Raw genomic sequence first — 14,628 nt, 5'->3', positions numbered from 1 at the left:
CCGTTTCAAACTTCAATTGGAATATTATCGAGTCCTACTGTCCTACCATTTTTCATCCACTTTAGAGCCTTTTTTACATTGAAGTCTCGAATCATTCGATAGTAGTCAAAGTTTTGATCTTCTTCCCTTGTTCATAATTGACCAAGGCTCAAAAGAGTCTTCTATCCTTCATTAAATAATTTGTAGAAGTAGCTATTCCACCTTTCATTGATAGTCTCATCTTGAGGCAAAACCTTTCCATCTTTATCCTTTATGCAACCTGATCTAAGTTTTTTGTTCTTTTTTCACAGATCTCTACGATTCTATATATACATTTTCTCCTTCATTCGTGCCTAAAAATTGGTAGAGACCCTCATATGCTCTTGTAATTCTTACTTCACTTACAACCATTTTTTTCTCTTTCTTAGCCGCCTTATATTTTTTCCAATTATCTGCATTGCGGCACAAAGACCACTCTTTAAAGCACTCCCTTTTTGTCTTTATCGTTTCTTGTACACTTGCATTCCACCACCAGGACTCCTTGTCTCTTGGTTCTATCCCTCTAGATTCACCAAAATTTTCTTTTGCTGTTTTTCTAATAACTTTTGTCATCTTCCTCTACATCTCCTCCGCGCTTCCATCCCCTTCCCACTTCGCCTCTTCTCCTACCCATCTTAGGAAGCTTCTTTGTTCTTTGCCTTTCATCCACCACCACCTCATTCTTAGGTTCTTCGTATGATGTCTTTTTCTTAAATTTTTCTCAATGCAAAAATTCATGACAAACATCCTATGTTGTGTTGTTAAACTCTCTCCCGAAATAATTTTACAATTAATGCAAAATTTTCGGTCAACTTCCTCAACAAGAAGAAGTCAATTTGAGAGCTTGTCATGCCACTCCTATAGGTTATAAGATGTTCGTCTCTGTTTTTAAAATATGTATTTGCAATGAGAATGTCAAAGGTTGAGGAAAAGTCCAAAATAGTTTTATCCTCGGTATTGACTACCCTGAAACCATGGCGTCCGTGAATACTTTCACACCTAGTCACTTCTCTTGGCCATTTAAATATCCTTCTAAAAAAATCTTATCTCCCGAAGGTATGTCTTGGACCAAACTCTCTAGATCGTCCCAAAACCTTATCTTGTGCTGCTCGTCCGAACTCACTTGTGATGCATAGACGTTAATCACATGAAAAAGTACCTCTTTTCACTTCAAGTTTGATAGAGATGATCCGATCACCCACCCTCTTGACATCCACTATGTCCTTCTTCCACTGCTTATCCACGATAATACCTACCACATTCCTATTCTTCACATTTCCTATATATCAAAGTTTGAAGTTGGAGGTATCCAACTCCCTAACTATCGCGCCGACCTATTTTGTTTCTTGTAGGCACATGATGTTAATCTTTCTCCTTGTCATGGTATCCACCACCTCCATGGATTTTTCTATTAGAGTGCCTATGTTCCATGTCCCGAATCTCAATATTCTGTCACTCCGACCTTTACTATTACCTTTTTCTTTGTGAACTAGTTTATTTACCCTCGTTCGTTCATGAAAATGCGGAAACCCTTACTCATTTAACACTACACCCGGACACCAATGCAGCGGGCTCTGACTCATTGACATTGTACGCGAGTCATACAGCTCGTGGCTTCCGGGTAACGACCTGGCTTTAGCGCAATAATGTCTTTGATCCATGTCATGAAGATTCGACTAAATTTTTATGTTGGCTGTCGAAAGCTTAAAACAACCCTCCTCCTTTATCTGGATTTGGGACCGATTATATAACGCATATGTAGCATAGGCAGAATTATTTAAGATAAGTTAAATAATTAAAAAAAATTAACTTAGTTAATTATCTAGCATTATTCATATTTTTTATCTATTGTCAATATTATATGACAAATATTATACAATAAAAACTTATATACAATTATCTTCATGTGAAGTTAATAGTTAAAAACGGTTAAATTATTAAATGTACTTGATTAATTTATCATCTAATAGTATTTAAAGTGAAAACTTAAGTATAATTAATTTCATGTGAAATTGATAGTTAAGAATTCTTAGATGATAATTTAGTCAAACATGTCAAACCATTTAACAATTCGTTTCTAGCCATCTTTAATTATTAATTTTACATGTAAGTCTCTTCCACAATTTATACTAAACATCACATACAAAATGTCATGAAACCTATTTCTATACCCCCCCCCCCTTTCAAATTGAGGTTTCAAAAGATAGTAAAAGAAGAACTACTACCAGAATATATATCAATTTTATAAAATAATCCACTTCGATATTTAAATTTGGCTCTTCAATTTATACTATATGTCCAATAATTTAATTGAGTTGTGCAATGGACATGTACAATGGATAGCACCAACATCGTTTGCAATGCAGAGAGGCTTTCTAAGTCCATCACGAAACCAAATGACTCTGTTTTGCAGAAACTCAGACACAAAAGAATCCAACATTGAAAGAGTAACATGTTGCATGACAACAACATGCGCGATGTTTCCATTGCAAGCCAAACTCCACCTACTCACAAATTCATCATCCAGAGGCCTTTCAAACACAACCGTACAACTCAACTCGTTCAGCATTGCACCAATTCCAGCACTGCCAAGTTGGTCCCTCAAGTAACGTGCATTCATTATGCACCTTTCAACTTCCTTCTCAATTCCAATTATACCCTTCTTCTGCAGACTGTACCAAAGGAAGATCGGAGCATGGCCGCTACGGCTTCCTGTGACTGTGGCATCCCTTGATGCAATCACTTCAACCACGTCTCTTGATAGCGCCTTCATGTGTTCCAAACGTGTTATTACAACTCCACATGGAATTGGGCATCCTAAGAACTTGTGCCCAGATATCGTTATGCTTCCAATTGCTTTCTTGAAACTTATCTTTGATGCCTGCACCATCCACTACCATCGTTATTTTCTTTCAAAATAATATATATAGTAATCAAATCAAGGAAAACTTTTTATTTACTCACTGCTTCTTTGAGAAAAGGAAGCATGATTCCAAACAGAGCTCCATCACAGTGAATATAGAATCGATCACGACTGAAACCAGTTTCGTCAAGTGTTTTTATTACAAGGTCAATGTCATCAACAGCTCCTTTCATGGTTGTCCCTGCAATAATTTATATATGTTAATTATGGATATCCAGTAAGTAGTGTAGAAAAGAAGAGGAAAATAAAGAAAGAATACCTATATTAAGATTGATAATGGCGGGTTTGTGTTTGTTAGCAAGTAACAAAGCCTTGAGATGATGGCAATCAATCTGACCGGAGATCAAAGTTGCAACCTTGATACATTGCATTCTGTACATTCTTGCTATCTTAAATACAGAATAATGGGAATCTTGGGAGGCATATAGAATCCCATCCGGAAATTGTTCTCTCCTATAATAATGAATAATAATAATGTTTAGTGTGTTAATTAAGTAGTAATAATAATTAAAGAGAGAAGGTTGGAGAGAGACCCAAGTAAGAGGCCGTGGAGATTGCCTTCAGTACCACCAGTGGTGACATATCCCCAGTATTCACTCTTTTGAATGTCCCACAAATTAGCGAACCAATCAAGCACACTCACTTCGAAACTTGTTGAATTCAGAGTGAAACTGCTCCCATGAAACGGATCCCCTGCATTGTTAAGATGAAGATGAAGCAATGGAGCCAGAGCTTCGTAGTTGAATTCCTCATTCGTCGGGTACCCTGATACATAGATAAAGTAAAAAACAATGAATTCTGGTAGCCTTGTAGTATTAATTATGATACATACCAAGAAAGCGTTGCTTGTGGGGTTGCAATGAGGCCAAGTAGTGGGTAATTACTTGACCCAAATGAGCTTGTGTGTGGCTGTCGCCATTGATAACAAGACTCATTTTGTTTTGTGTATTATTATTATTGTTGGTGTTGTTACTACTACTGACAAGCCTTGTTGTTAGCAATGGCAAACCATGATATATGGAAGTCACGGCCGCGGTGGTGCTACTCTCCCCCACGGAATTCTCCATTATTATCCTTAATTTTTACCTGTGGTGTTCTAAGATGTTTTATATTACAGCCTCACTCAATCGTGGAATCTAACCAATGTTTTTATATACAAATAGAAATGTATCATTTTGTATTCTACCACACCATTATTTCTTTACCTAATCTGCTACGGGCCCTTTATAATAATGTACTACATATACACCCATTAATATTTTGTACGGGTTAATAGTTAAATTTGTCTCTCAAAGATCACTCATTTTTTAAATTAGTCCTCAAATGATTTTTGCATTGTAGTCATATTAATCCTTGAAAGATAAAACGTGAGCTAAATTGGTCCTTCCATTAGTTAGTGGCATGATGACGTGATAGGTTAATGCCACGTGTCACTTGACATTTAAACAAGTTATTTATAATCAAAATAGTCCCTAAAAGTCCAGACATAAGTCATTTTTATCTCTAAAATTTTAAAAGTTAATCTAATTAATCTTTATATAATTTTTTTATTTTTTCTTTATGATATTAAATTTAAAATATTTTTTAATAGTATTAATTTTAATATTATTTTTTAGATTTTAATAAACAAAATTTTCTTTAAATAAAATAATAAAAATAATTAAATTATTATAATGTTATTTTGTTATTTGTATTTTAAAATTTTACATTTTTAAATTATAATTTTTTTATAATGAAATTTTTTTATTTAAATGAATTTATCAAATTATTTTAATTATATATTTAAAAATTTAATATTTTAAATTTTATTTTATTTTAAAATTTTATATTTTTAAATTGTCATTTTTATAATTTATGTAAAAAATATTTTATATTATGTATATTTTAAAATTTTATATTGTTAAATAGTAATTTATTTATAAATTGTTGAAGTACATACTACTATATATTCTTGTAGGTGTATGAATTTATATAACATAATAACCTTTTTTAGTCTTCAAATTCATGTGTGTGGAGAAACTATGCTGTGCATTATCGTTATTAGTGACATGGCTAAAAATGACGCTCAATTAGACCTTTGAGGGACACAGCAACTTGATGAGTAAACATGAAGTGTTAAGTACAGCTCATTTTTTAAATATAAAATAAAACCGTGATTTGTCTTGGTAATAAATTGGCCATTTTGATAACTCTTTCCCCCTTTTCCCTTTTTTTTTTTATGTTGATGATTCCCTTGCTTTAATTTATAATGAGAAAGTATAAGGAACTAATGGCCTAAGCGTATAATGTGAACAATGAAGATTTTTAGGAAGTATTAGAAATATGATTATTAGTGTTACATTGTCCTGTCAGGTTACATTTTTGGGATGAGTGGGTTCATGACATGGTATTAGAGTTCTAGATCCGAAAGGTCAAGTGTTCGATTTTTTGTGAACTCCAAAATTAACTTAAGTTTTTGGGATGAATGATTTTATGACATGAGATGTTTATTATCCCTGGTATTTGGATGATTATTCTGGATAGTATCGATGATGTTCATTTTATTCATGGATCAAAAATTTAGCCCATTGTACACATTGTACGCTTAGGCTATTGGCTCCCTAGCACTACCCATTTATAATTCACTGATTGTTTATTTCTGGCTTATTTTTTGTTATGGAAGAGCTGGGTGTGTTGTGTTAGATTATGGGATGAGGAAGAGTTAGACCAATATGTGGAACAACTTTTTTGTTCAGAGTTGGTGATAAGAAATTGGATCATATGATTTCTTTTTTAGATTTTTTTGAGCAAATCGGATGATCCGTTTTGCATGGAGAGAAGATATGAAAATAACATAAAGGATATCGGACCATGTGACTTGTACATGAACAAAATTTTTTTTATATTACTTTAAGGAAATCGCATGGTTCGTTTTCTTTGATAACGAATTTTTGGATTTAGGTTGAGCAACTCGCTGGGTCCGAGTTGTGGAGGAGGAAATTCTTTTATTTTCACTAAAAGAAATCGGATGGTCCATTTTCATTATTATATAGTTTATTTGAATTAGGTTACAGAAGCCGCTTGGTCTGATTTGTGTGTGTATATATACACTTGCGAAGGTGTAGTAGATCTTAATCCGCCGACCAGATCTAACGATCTTCATCTTCTTCGACTTCTCTTCTTCTTCCTCTTGGTCTGGTGTGGAGCTGGTTGGCTTGGATATGAAAAAATTGATAGTGAAGTATTTGTGTTTATTTAATTGAGTGAGAAGAATGGATGATAGAATTCTTTTGAAAGTGTATTATTTTGGTCAAATTTTATTGCAGACGCCTGAAAGAGTAAAATTTGTTTGTGAAGATCCATTGGATGTTGTTATTCCGTTCACAATTTCATTTGAAGAGCTTAAAAGTGTGATTTGTGAGAAGATTGATTCGGAGATGTCAAAAAAAATATCATATATTTTATACAGATATCCTGTACCAGTATTTGGTGGATTCGTTCAATTTCAGACGCAATATATAACGGACGAAGCGAGCATGCAGGAGATGTTTTCAATATATATTGAAAGTTGTGCTCAAATCTCGTTCATCGAGTTGTACATTGAATTCGAACAATTTGAGACGATCAAAATATTTTACGGGAAGACTACAATAGTGACAGTGAGGAAGATTTCGAAAGCAATTACAAAGTCGTTGGTCCAGACGGAGATGAAGATCAAGGTGACGGCAGTGTGGCTCCGAATGTGATAGACGTTGCAAATGCACTCGTGAACGAAGTGCCATTTGAGGAGCCATCTTTCATGCGAGTTTTGGATTTGGAAGCCATGTATGCTCCGAAGTTTTCGGACTATATGAGTGCAGGTACTCGTTTAGCATTTGTAAAATAGTTTATTTAGTCAAGTTTAACATAAAAATAAATTGAGTTAATTAGTATTTAGGGTGCAGTATTTATTTAGTTATTTAGTGAATTAATATTTATTAATAAATATTTATTAGAGTATTTATGAAGTTATTTAGGTGATTGGTATTTATTTTTAGTTATTTAGTTAATTTGTATTTATTTAGTTGCTTAGTTAATTAGGGTTTATTTATTAATGAGTAATTATTATAGTATTTATGAAGTTATTTAGGTGATTGGTATTTATTTTTAGTTATTTAGTTAATTTGTATTTATTTAGTTGCTTAGTTAATTAGGGTTTATTTATTAATGAGTAATTATTATAGTGTTTATGAAGTTATTTAGGCGATTGGTATTTATTTTTAGTTATTTAATTAATTTGTATTTATTTAATTGTTTAGTTAATTAGGGTTTATTTATTAATGAGTAATTATTATAGTATTTATGAAGCTATTTAGGCGATTAGTATTTATTTTTATTTATTTAGTTAATTTGTGTTTATTTAGTTATTTAGCTAATTAAGGTTTATTAATGAGCATTTGTTATAGTATTTAATTTTAGTTGTTTAGGTGATTACTATTTATTTTTACTTAGTTAGTTAATTTGTATTTATTTAGTTATTTAGTTAATTAGGGTTTACTAATGAGTGTTTATTATAGTATTTATGAAGTTATTTGGAAGATTAGTATTTATTGTTATTTATTTAGTTAATTTGTATTAGTTAACAGTATGTATTAATGTGTTTGTATGTCATCATTGATGTTGTGAGTATTGATTTAATATTTAATTTTGGTCATTAAACAATCGTGTATTAAAATACTTATGGTATGACTGCCGTCCTGACAGAAGTTTCTTTTGTCGCAGATGGTGAATTCGCTGTGGGATGGAATTCAGTTACAGGGAAGCTGTTATTAAGGCGATGAAGGAGTATACCTTCCGAAGATCTGTATACTACCGTGTGTATGAGTCAGAGCCGTTGACATTTTATGCGAAGTGTACACAATATGGGTCAGGGTGTGATTGGCTTATCAAAGTTAGCATGATCAGCAGAAAGTACTTTTGGGTTATTAGGAGGTACAACGGCAGTCACACTTGTACCAGAGCAACCATTTCCCAGGATCATTCAAAGCTGAATTCAAATACAATTGCAGAAGTCATAAAGCCGTTGGTTGAGGCTGACCCCTCTTTAAAGGTAAAATCAGTTATTGTAAAAGTGCAGTCGAAGTTCAACTACACCGCCAGCTATCGAAAAACATGGTTGGCTAAGTAAAAGTTAGTTAAGAAAATATTTGGAGATTTATATGATATTTGAAACAATGTAACTTATGTCAATGTACTTTCCCATAATAGAATCACTGTAACATGTTTCAATACACTTTATGATAATTGAATCATTGTAATCATAGGGAATGTACTTTATGATAATAGAATCATTGTAACCTACTTCAATGTACTTTATGATAATAGAATCATTGTAATCTATGTCCAAGTAAAGCATCACATGCAAATTCATCATACATATAATAGTTAATGAAATTCAGGAACATCAACTGAAACATACAATACTTAGTTGGTATTTAGGAAACTTCAGTCATACATAAATAATTATGGTATACATGACGAAAGATAACTGATACAAAGATAAAACTAACTACACCACAACTACTTCCTCGCTGTCCACTTTCCAAAGGTGACGATGTTCTTGCATTTCTTTGCGGTCTTTTTGAACACAGACGGAGTGTATTGACTCGCGCTACGACGCGGTGGATCAATCCTGAGGTTGTAACATTTGCCTGTCACATCTGGAGTACGGGTGCCACCTGCATATAAAACAATCAACAACATGATGTGGCACTTAACGTACACCTGTATACTATTTTCATCAGTCAACTGTATCCGTTCTTTTAAATCTCGTAGCCATGTAAGTTTTATGCCACTTTCTCAACACTCCGACTTTAACGGTGCGACCCCAAATTGATGCAGACACTCCGTCTGTAAGGTTTCAAAACTACTCAAAGTCATCTCTGTCACTGGAAGACCATCGGTCGGAAGACTGAAGATCATAGCCACGTCTTCCAGTGTCACGACACATTCACCAACCAGAAGGTAAAAGGTATGTGTGTCCGGGTGCCACCTTTCCACTAAAGCGTTTACCAGTGCTTTCTGACATTGAACAACTCAAATCTGGGCGACATGATAAAAACCAGTAGATCGTAAATGCTCCTCCACCCTCTCATTGTACCAATCCGGAGGGACAAGGTGATCACATGTCAACATCCGTAAATCCTGCACACGCATAGCAAAATCACGATTGTGATTACACAACTATCATACATAATGTAAACATATCTTATTAAAACATATAATTTTACTGATAATACTAAAACTTCCCCTAAAATAACACATTTCTGTCAATATTATTCCAAAAAAATTAATTCAAAAAATTATAGAACGAAATTATAGTAGTTAACTAATTAATTATTATTACTAAAATTATTACACAAAATTAAAAATAAATCATTTTTATTACTAAACTATTATATTGAAAAAAATTCTCCACAACACTCACTTAATTACATTTAAGCATACATATTCCGGACTATTATATAAACATATAATCTTAAATTGTTAAAATTAATTATAACAACTACCTACTTAACTCTAATTTATAATATTATTACAAAAATTTATAAACAAGTAATTTTTAACACTCATCTATTATATTGGAACAAAATTGTAAACAAGAATTAATTATACTTAAACACACTTATCTAAGTATCATTTAAATATGTATTCCTAAATTTTTAAAATTAATTATAATAGTTAACTAATTAATTATAATTTCTACTATTATTACAAAAAATTCTAAAAACCTATTTTTTAATTTCTAATCCATTATATTTACCAAAAAGTCAGCCACAAGAATAACGCAAATTAAACATATATATTTCTAACTATTATTTAAACATATATTCCTAAATTTCTATAATTAACTATAACTATTTAATTATAACTTCTAATATTACTCCAAATTTTTTTAAAAACATATGTTTTATTTATTTATAACCTATTATATTATAAACTATTTAAAACAAGAATCAACTACATTTACACTCTTTTTTAAACATTTATTTCTAAATTTCTATCAATACAATTATAAACTCAATCATTCTCAGTTCAAGTTCTAACAATAATAAACTTAACTAAACTTCAAAAATAATAAACAGAACTATGAAATATAAAAAATTAACAAATAAACTTACATAATCAGAATAGTTGAGATATTTTACAATGTGAAGCTCCGGACGATCAATCTTTCTGGTTTGTGATCTCTTTGACATTTTCAAAATTTTTGGAACAGCCCACAGATGAGAAGCACCAAGCTTTCAGGGTTTCAGGGAGGAAGAAGATGGCATGCAACTCGCTAGGTGGGAAAAAAAGGGGAAAGTGAGGATAGGAACGCGACTTGTGGGGTTAAAGGGGGCACTGTTCTGGGGAGCCATGGGCGTGCGACGCGTGGACAACTCTTCCACAACTCGAACGGTCCGCGTGAAGTCCACTTCTCGCTAGGTCCAATTTGACTAGGATAATTCGTTCGGTCCGTTTTCTGTTTGCACTAACATTATACTGTAAAGTTTTCCTCCTCTCTATAATGTCGTCCAACACAAACTGTAGCTCCATAATAAAATTAATTTGCTTTTATTTCTTGCATTGACATTGCATACGAAATATGGAATATCACACGACATCACACGGCGAATATATGAATTTTAATTTTTTTATAAAAGACAAATATACGATATATATATATATATATATAATATTTTTTACATAAATTATAAAAATTATAATTTAAAAATATAAAATTTTAAAATACAAATAAATTCAAAATATTAAATTTTTAAATATATAATTAACAATAATTTGATAAATTTATTTAAATAAAAAATTTCACTACAAAAAATTATAATTTAAAAATATAAAATTTTAAAATACAAATAAAAAATAACATTATAATAATTTAATTATTTAATTATTTTATCTTAGAGAATTGTTTATTAAAGTCTAAAAAATAATATTAAAATTAATACTATTAAAAAATATTTTAAATTTAATATCATAAAGAAAAATAAAAAAATTATATAAAGACTAATTTGATTAACTTTTAAAATTTTAGGAATAAAAATGATTTACGTCTAGACTTTTAGGGACTATTTTAATTATAAATAACTTGTTTACATGTCAAGTGACACGTAACATGCCAGATGTCACTAAACTGACACGTCAACCAATCATCTTGTGACACGTGGCATTAATCTATCATGACATTATGTCACATGATACTTAACGTGACATGTCATCATCTAACTAACGGACGGACCAATGACTAATATAATTAAAAAAATTATTTAAGAACTAATTTAAAAAAATAAGTGATCTTTCATGAACAAATTTGACTATTAACCCTATTTTGTATTCTACCACCGTTATTTCGTTACCTAATATACGGACCTGTATAATAATTGATGATACTTATATATATAAACAATAATACTACATAACTAAGTTATTTTGATAATTAAATTGATCCAATAATTTTAATAACATACTAAAAATTAATTAAAAAATAATTAGACTTAATTAAAAAAATAACTTATCTGCCTATCATTTTTCTTTTGCGGTCTAAATGTATACAGGGACATCAATAATAATGAAAGGAGCGGTTGATGAGCTTGGTATTGTATATCTGTAATAATGGAGACAGTTGAGGAAAGTCGTTAGAGTGGCAATGGATTCTCAATTGATCGAGTGATTTTCAGTATCTTAAATACCCGATCCTCATCAATTCCCATGACCTAAAAAATGGTTTACTTTTTGCTTATTGAGTCCTCATCAATTTAGCTACCACGTGATACGCATGCTTCGTTAGAGATTGAATACAAGATATATTATTAATATATGAGAAATAATATAGTATAAAAAATAATCATTCAATATGTATATTAAAATTAATTATTAATATAAAAAATATATATTAAAATATAAATATATATTAAAAATAAATTAAATAATATATATTTATATAAAAATATTAATAACTAATTTTAATATATAAATAAATTTTATATAAAAATATTATATATTTAAAAATTAACTACTAAATTAGCTATTACTAAAATAGGTGCACCATGTAAATAACATCAACATCTCAATTCTGCAATCCTGAGCGTAACCCAGTTCATACATATTTTAAAACAAATAAAGATTCTTAGCTTTTGATATAATGCTAAGTAAACGTACAAAAAAACAAAATTTCAGAAAATTTAGTTTAGATTATAGTCTTTAGTGTACGATGAAAGATGAGCACAACGTTTTCTTTGTAATTAAATAATATATATGCTTCGTTGCAGATCTTATCTTGTGCTAGCTCGTTCAACGCAGAATGCATGCAAATTAAACTAATAAACATTGAATTTCGAGTAAATAATTACGTCCCCACCCTGATCGTGTGCAGATTCTCCATTCATCAATAGCAGTGCCCTTGATTTCTGTGAAATAATCTTCCTTCTTATATGTGATGTAAAAAACGTGATAGATATTAGGTTCCTAATATCTAATTTAAAACAATTTGAAATCAATTTTTTAAATCAACAATTACCTTACATTTTTAAATTTTTTCTTTTTCTTTTTCAATTAGCTTGTTAACGAAACCGATTCAATTTATTGTTAACACTTAACAGCTAATACCACATATCTTTTGTGGTATATATACACAATGGGCCCTTAAAAAGAATCATAAACCTTTTCTTTTAAATTATAGAAAAAACATCAAACGCCACTCATTACACACATTAGATTTAGATATAAAGTAAATTGAGTTCGACTTACCAAAAATTGAATTCGACTCACTATTTGATTTATTAACAATTAAATCTATTTACAAAATTTAAATTTAACTTATCAAAATTACATAAATTAATTTAAACTCATGAATAGACTAAAATAGTTTGAATATAATTAATAATTATATATAAATAAATATAATTTCGTATAAAAAATTATTAATATATATCTATTAATTATAATTTATATATTTTATTATATATAAAAAATATGTATTTGTATGTAAAATTATATATTATTATTATTATTATACATAATATAAAATACATAATATATTATTAATATAAATAATTATAATAAATAATATATAATTATAGTTAATTTTTTATACAATCAAGTCATGAATTAATAAGTTGAGTTTATTCAAACTCACCCTTAATTCAAAATCTCGTCAATTCAATTGACTTTAAATGGGCTTAACTCGCTTCAAACTGCCTAATTTTATTCATTAAAAGCCAAATGCAGCGGATTAGGCAGCATCAAAGAAACGTGATTATGATGGGTGAAGCCTGGAAATAAAATTAAGTACAAGATATAATCCGCGTCATGAAACTCAATTTTGGAAAGCATGGATGGATGGTTCCAAATCAAACTCAGAGAGAAATGCCCCAATAGACAATAGTCAATAACTAACTATATGTATTACGAACCAAGTTGGGTTGGTTTAGTGGTTAGCTCACTAGTCCGCTTAAGCAAGTGTCGAGAGTTCGAATCCCGCCTTGTGCATGCAGCAATCCATTGGCCAGCGGCAAACCCTTAAATGGAGCTCAGTACCGCGACGGATTAGTCCTTGACCTGCCGGGTTGGGGGATACCGTGGGAAACCAAAAAAAAAAAAAACTATATGTATTACGATTGACTATTAGAGTACTAGTGTTGCCAAATATTAATGCATCAGCCCAGTGCATTTAGGTTACAACATAATATTAATGATAATTATATTAGATGTACATTAAAATTAACTATTAAAATTAGTTATTAGTATGTAATATATATTAAAATATAAAATATATATTAAAAACGAATTAAGTTATATATGTATTTATATAAAACTATATAGTAATTAGTTTTAGTATATAAATAATATTTTTGTATTAATTGATCTTGTTTAATTATATGATAACTATACACGAGTTTTTAAAATAAAATCTTGAACAAAGTAAGTTGGACTAATGCTGGATTTGGTAAAGATTTTAAATGTACTTTTTAAAAAGACATTCATTTTTTTATTTCGTAAATAAAAAAAAGAATAATATTATAGTGAATAAATATAATTTTCATAAAAAGTGAAAATTATTTTATTTATTAAAAAAATTCATTGACACAAAAGAAATTTATATACACGTTTTTTTTTTTAAAGTTGATAGTTAATTATTCACCCTAATAGATTGCGTGTATGATCTGTGTGGCTAACATATATATTGTATTGTAGGTTTATTATAAGGAGCCAACTCAGATAAAGATGTTTAAAATATTTTTTTTTAATATTTTTTAGTAATTAAAATTTAATATATATAATCGATTAAATCATATTATTTTTATTAAAATTATGCTAGATAAATTGATTTAACTAAAAAAAAGTTAATCAAATCTTGAGTTGATCTAAATTAATATTATTTTTTTTATAAAAAATGACTACAATACTCTTATTCTAAAAAATGACTAAAATACTTTTATTATATATTATATATATATATATTAATTTTAAAAATTCTAAATTCTAACCTTATAATAGAAAAATAAAAGACTAAAATTTAGGATTCTCAAAATTAATATATATAATAGAAGTATTTTAGTCATTTTTTATAATAGGGTATTGTAGTCGTTTTTTATAAAAAAATAATATTAATTTAGACCAGTTCAAAATTTGATTCACCATTTTTTGGTCAAATCAATTGTCTAGCCTAA

General features: G+C 29.6%; 1 protein-coding gene across 1 annotated transcript; it reads right to left on the bottom strand.

Annotated features, from left to right (window-relative positions):
- Positions 1-2,240: 2,240 nt before the first annotated feature.
- On the bottom strand, positions 2,241-4,076 carry LOC112712425 (serine decarboxylase). The gene is made up of 5 exons (XM_025765315.2): positions 3,774-4,076; positions 3,475-3,706; positions 3,201-3,394; positions 2,983-3,122; positions 2,241-2,899 (listed from the first exon to the last, which is right to left on the bottom strand). The coding sequence occupies exons 1-5, from the start codon at positions 4,006-4,008 to the stop codon at positions 2,309-2,311; spliced, it is 1,392 nt and encodes a 463-aa protein (XP_025621100.1). The 5' UTR covers positions 4,009-4,076; the 3' UTR covers positions 2,241-2,308.
- Positions 4,077-14,628: the final 10,552 nt, after the last annotated feature.

The sequence above is a fragment of the Arachis hypogaea genome, chromosome 9 (assembly GCF_003086295.3).
Source record: "Arachis hypogaea cultivar Tifrunner chromosome 9, arahy.Tifrunner.gnm2.J5K5, whole genome shotgun sequence".
Classification (NCBI taxonomy): domain Eukaryota; kingdom Viridiplantae; phylum Streptophyta; class Magnoliopsida; order Fabales; family Fabaceae; genus Arachis; species Arachis hypogaea.
The sequence above is the reverse complement of the archived record's forward strand: the minus strand, read 5'-3'. Positions and strand labels throughout refer to the sequence as shown.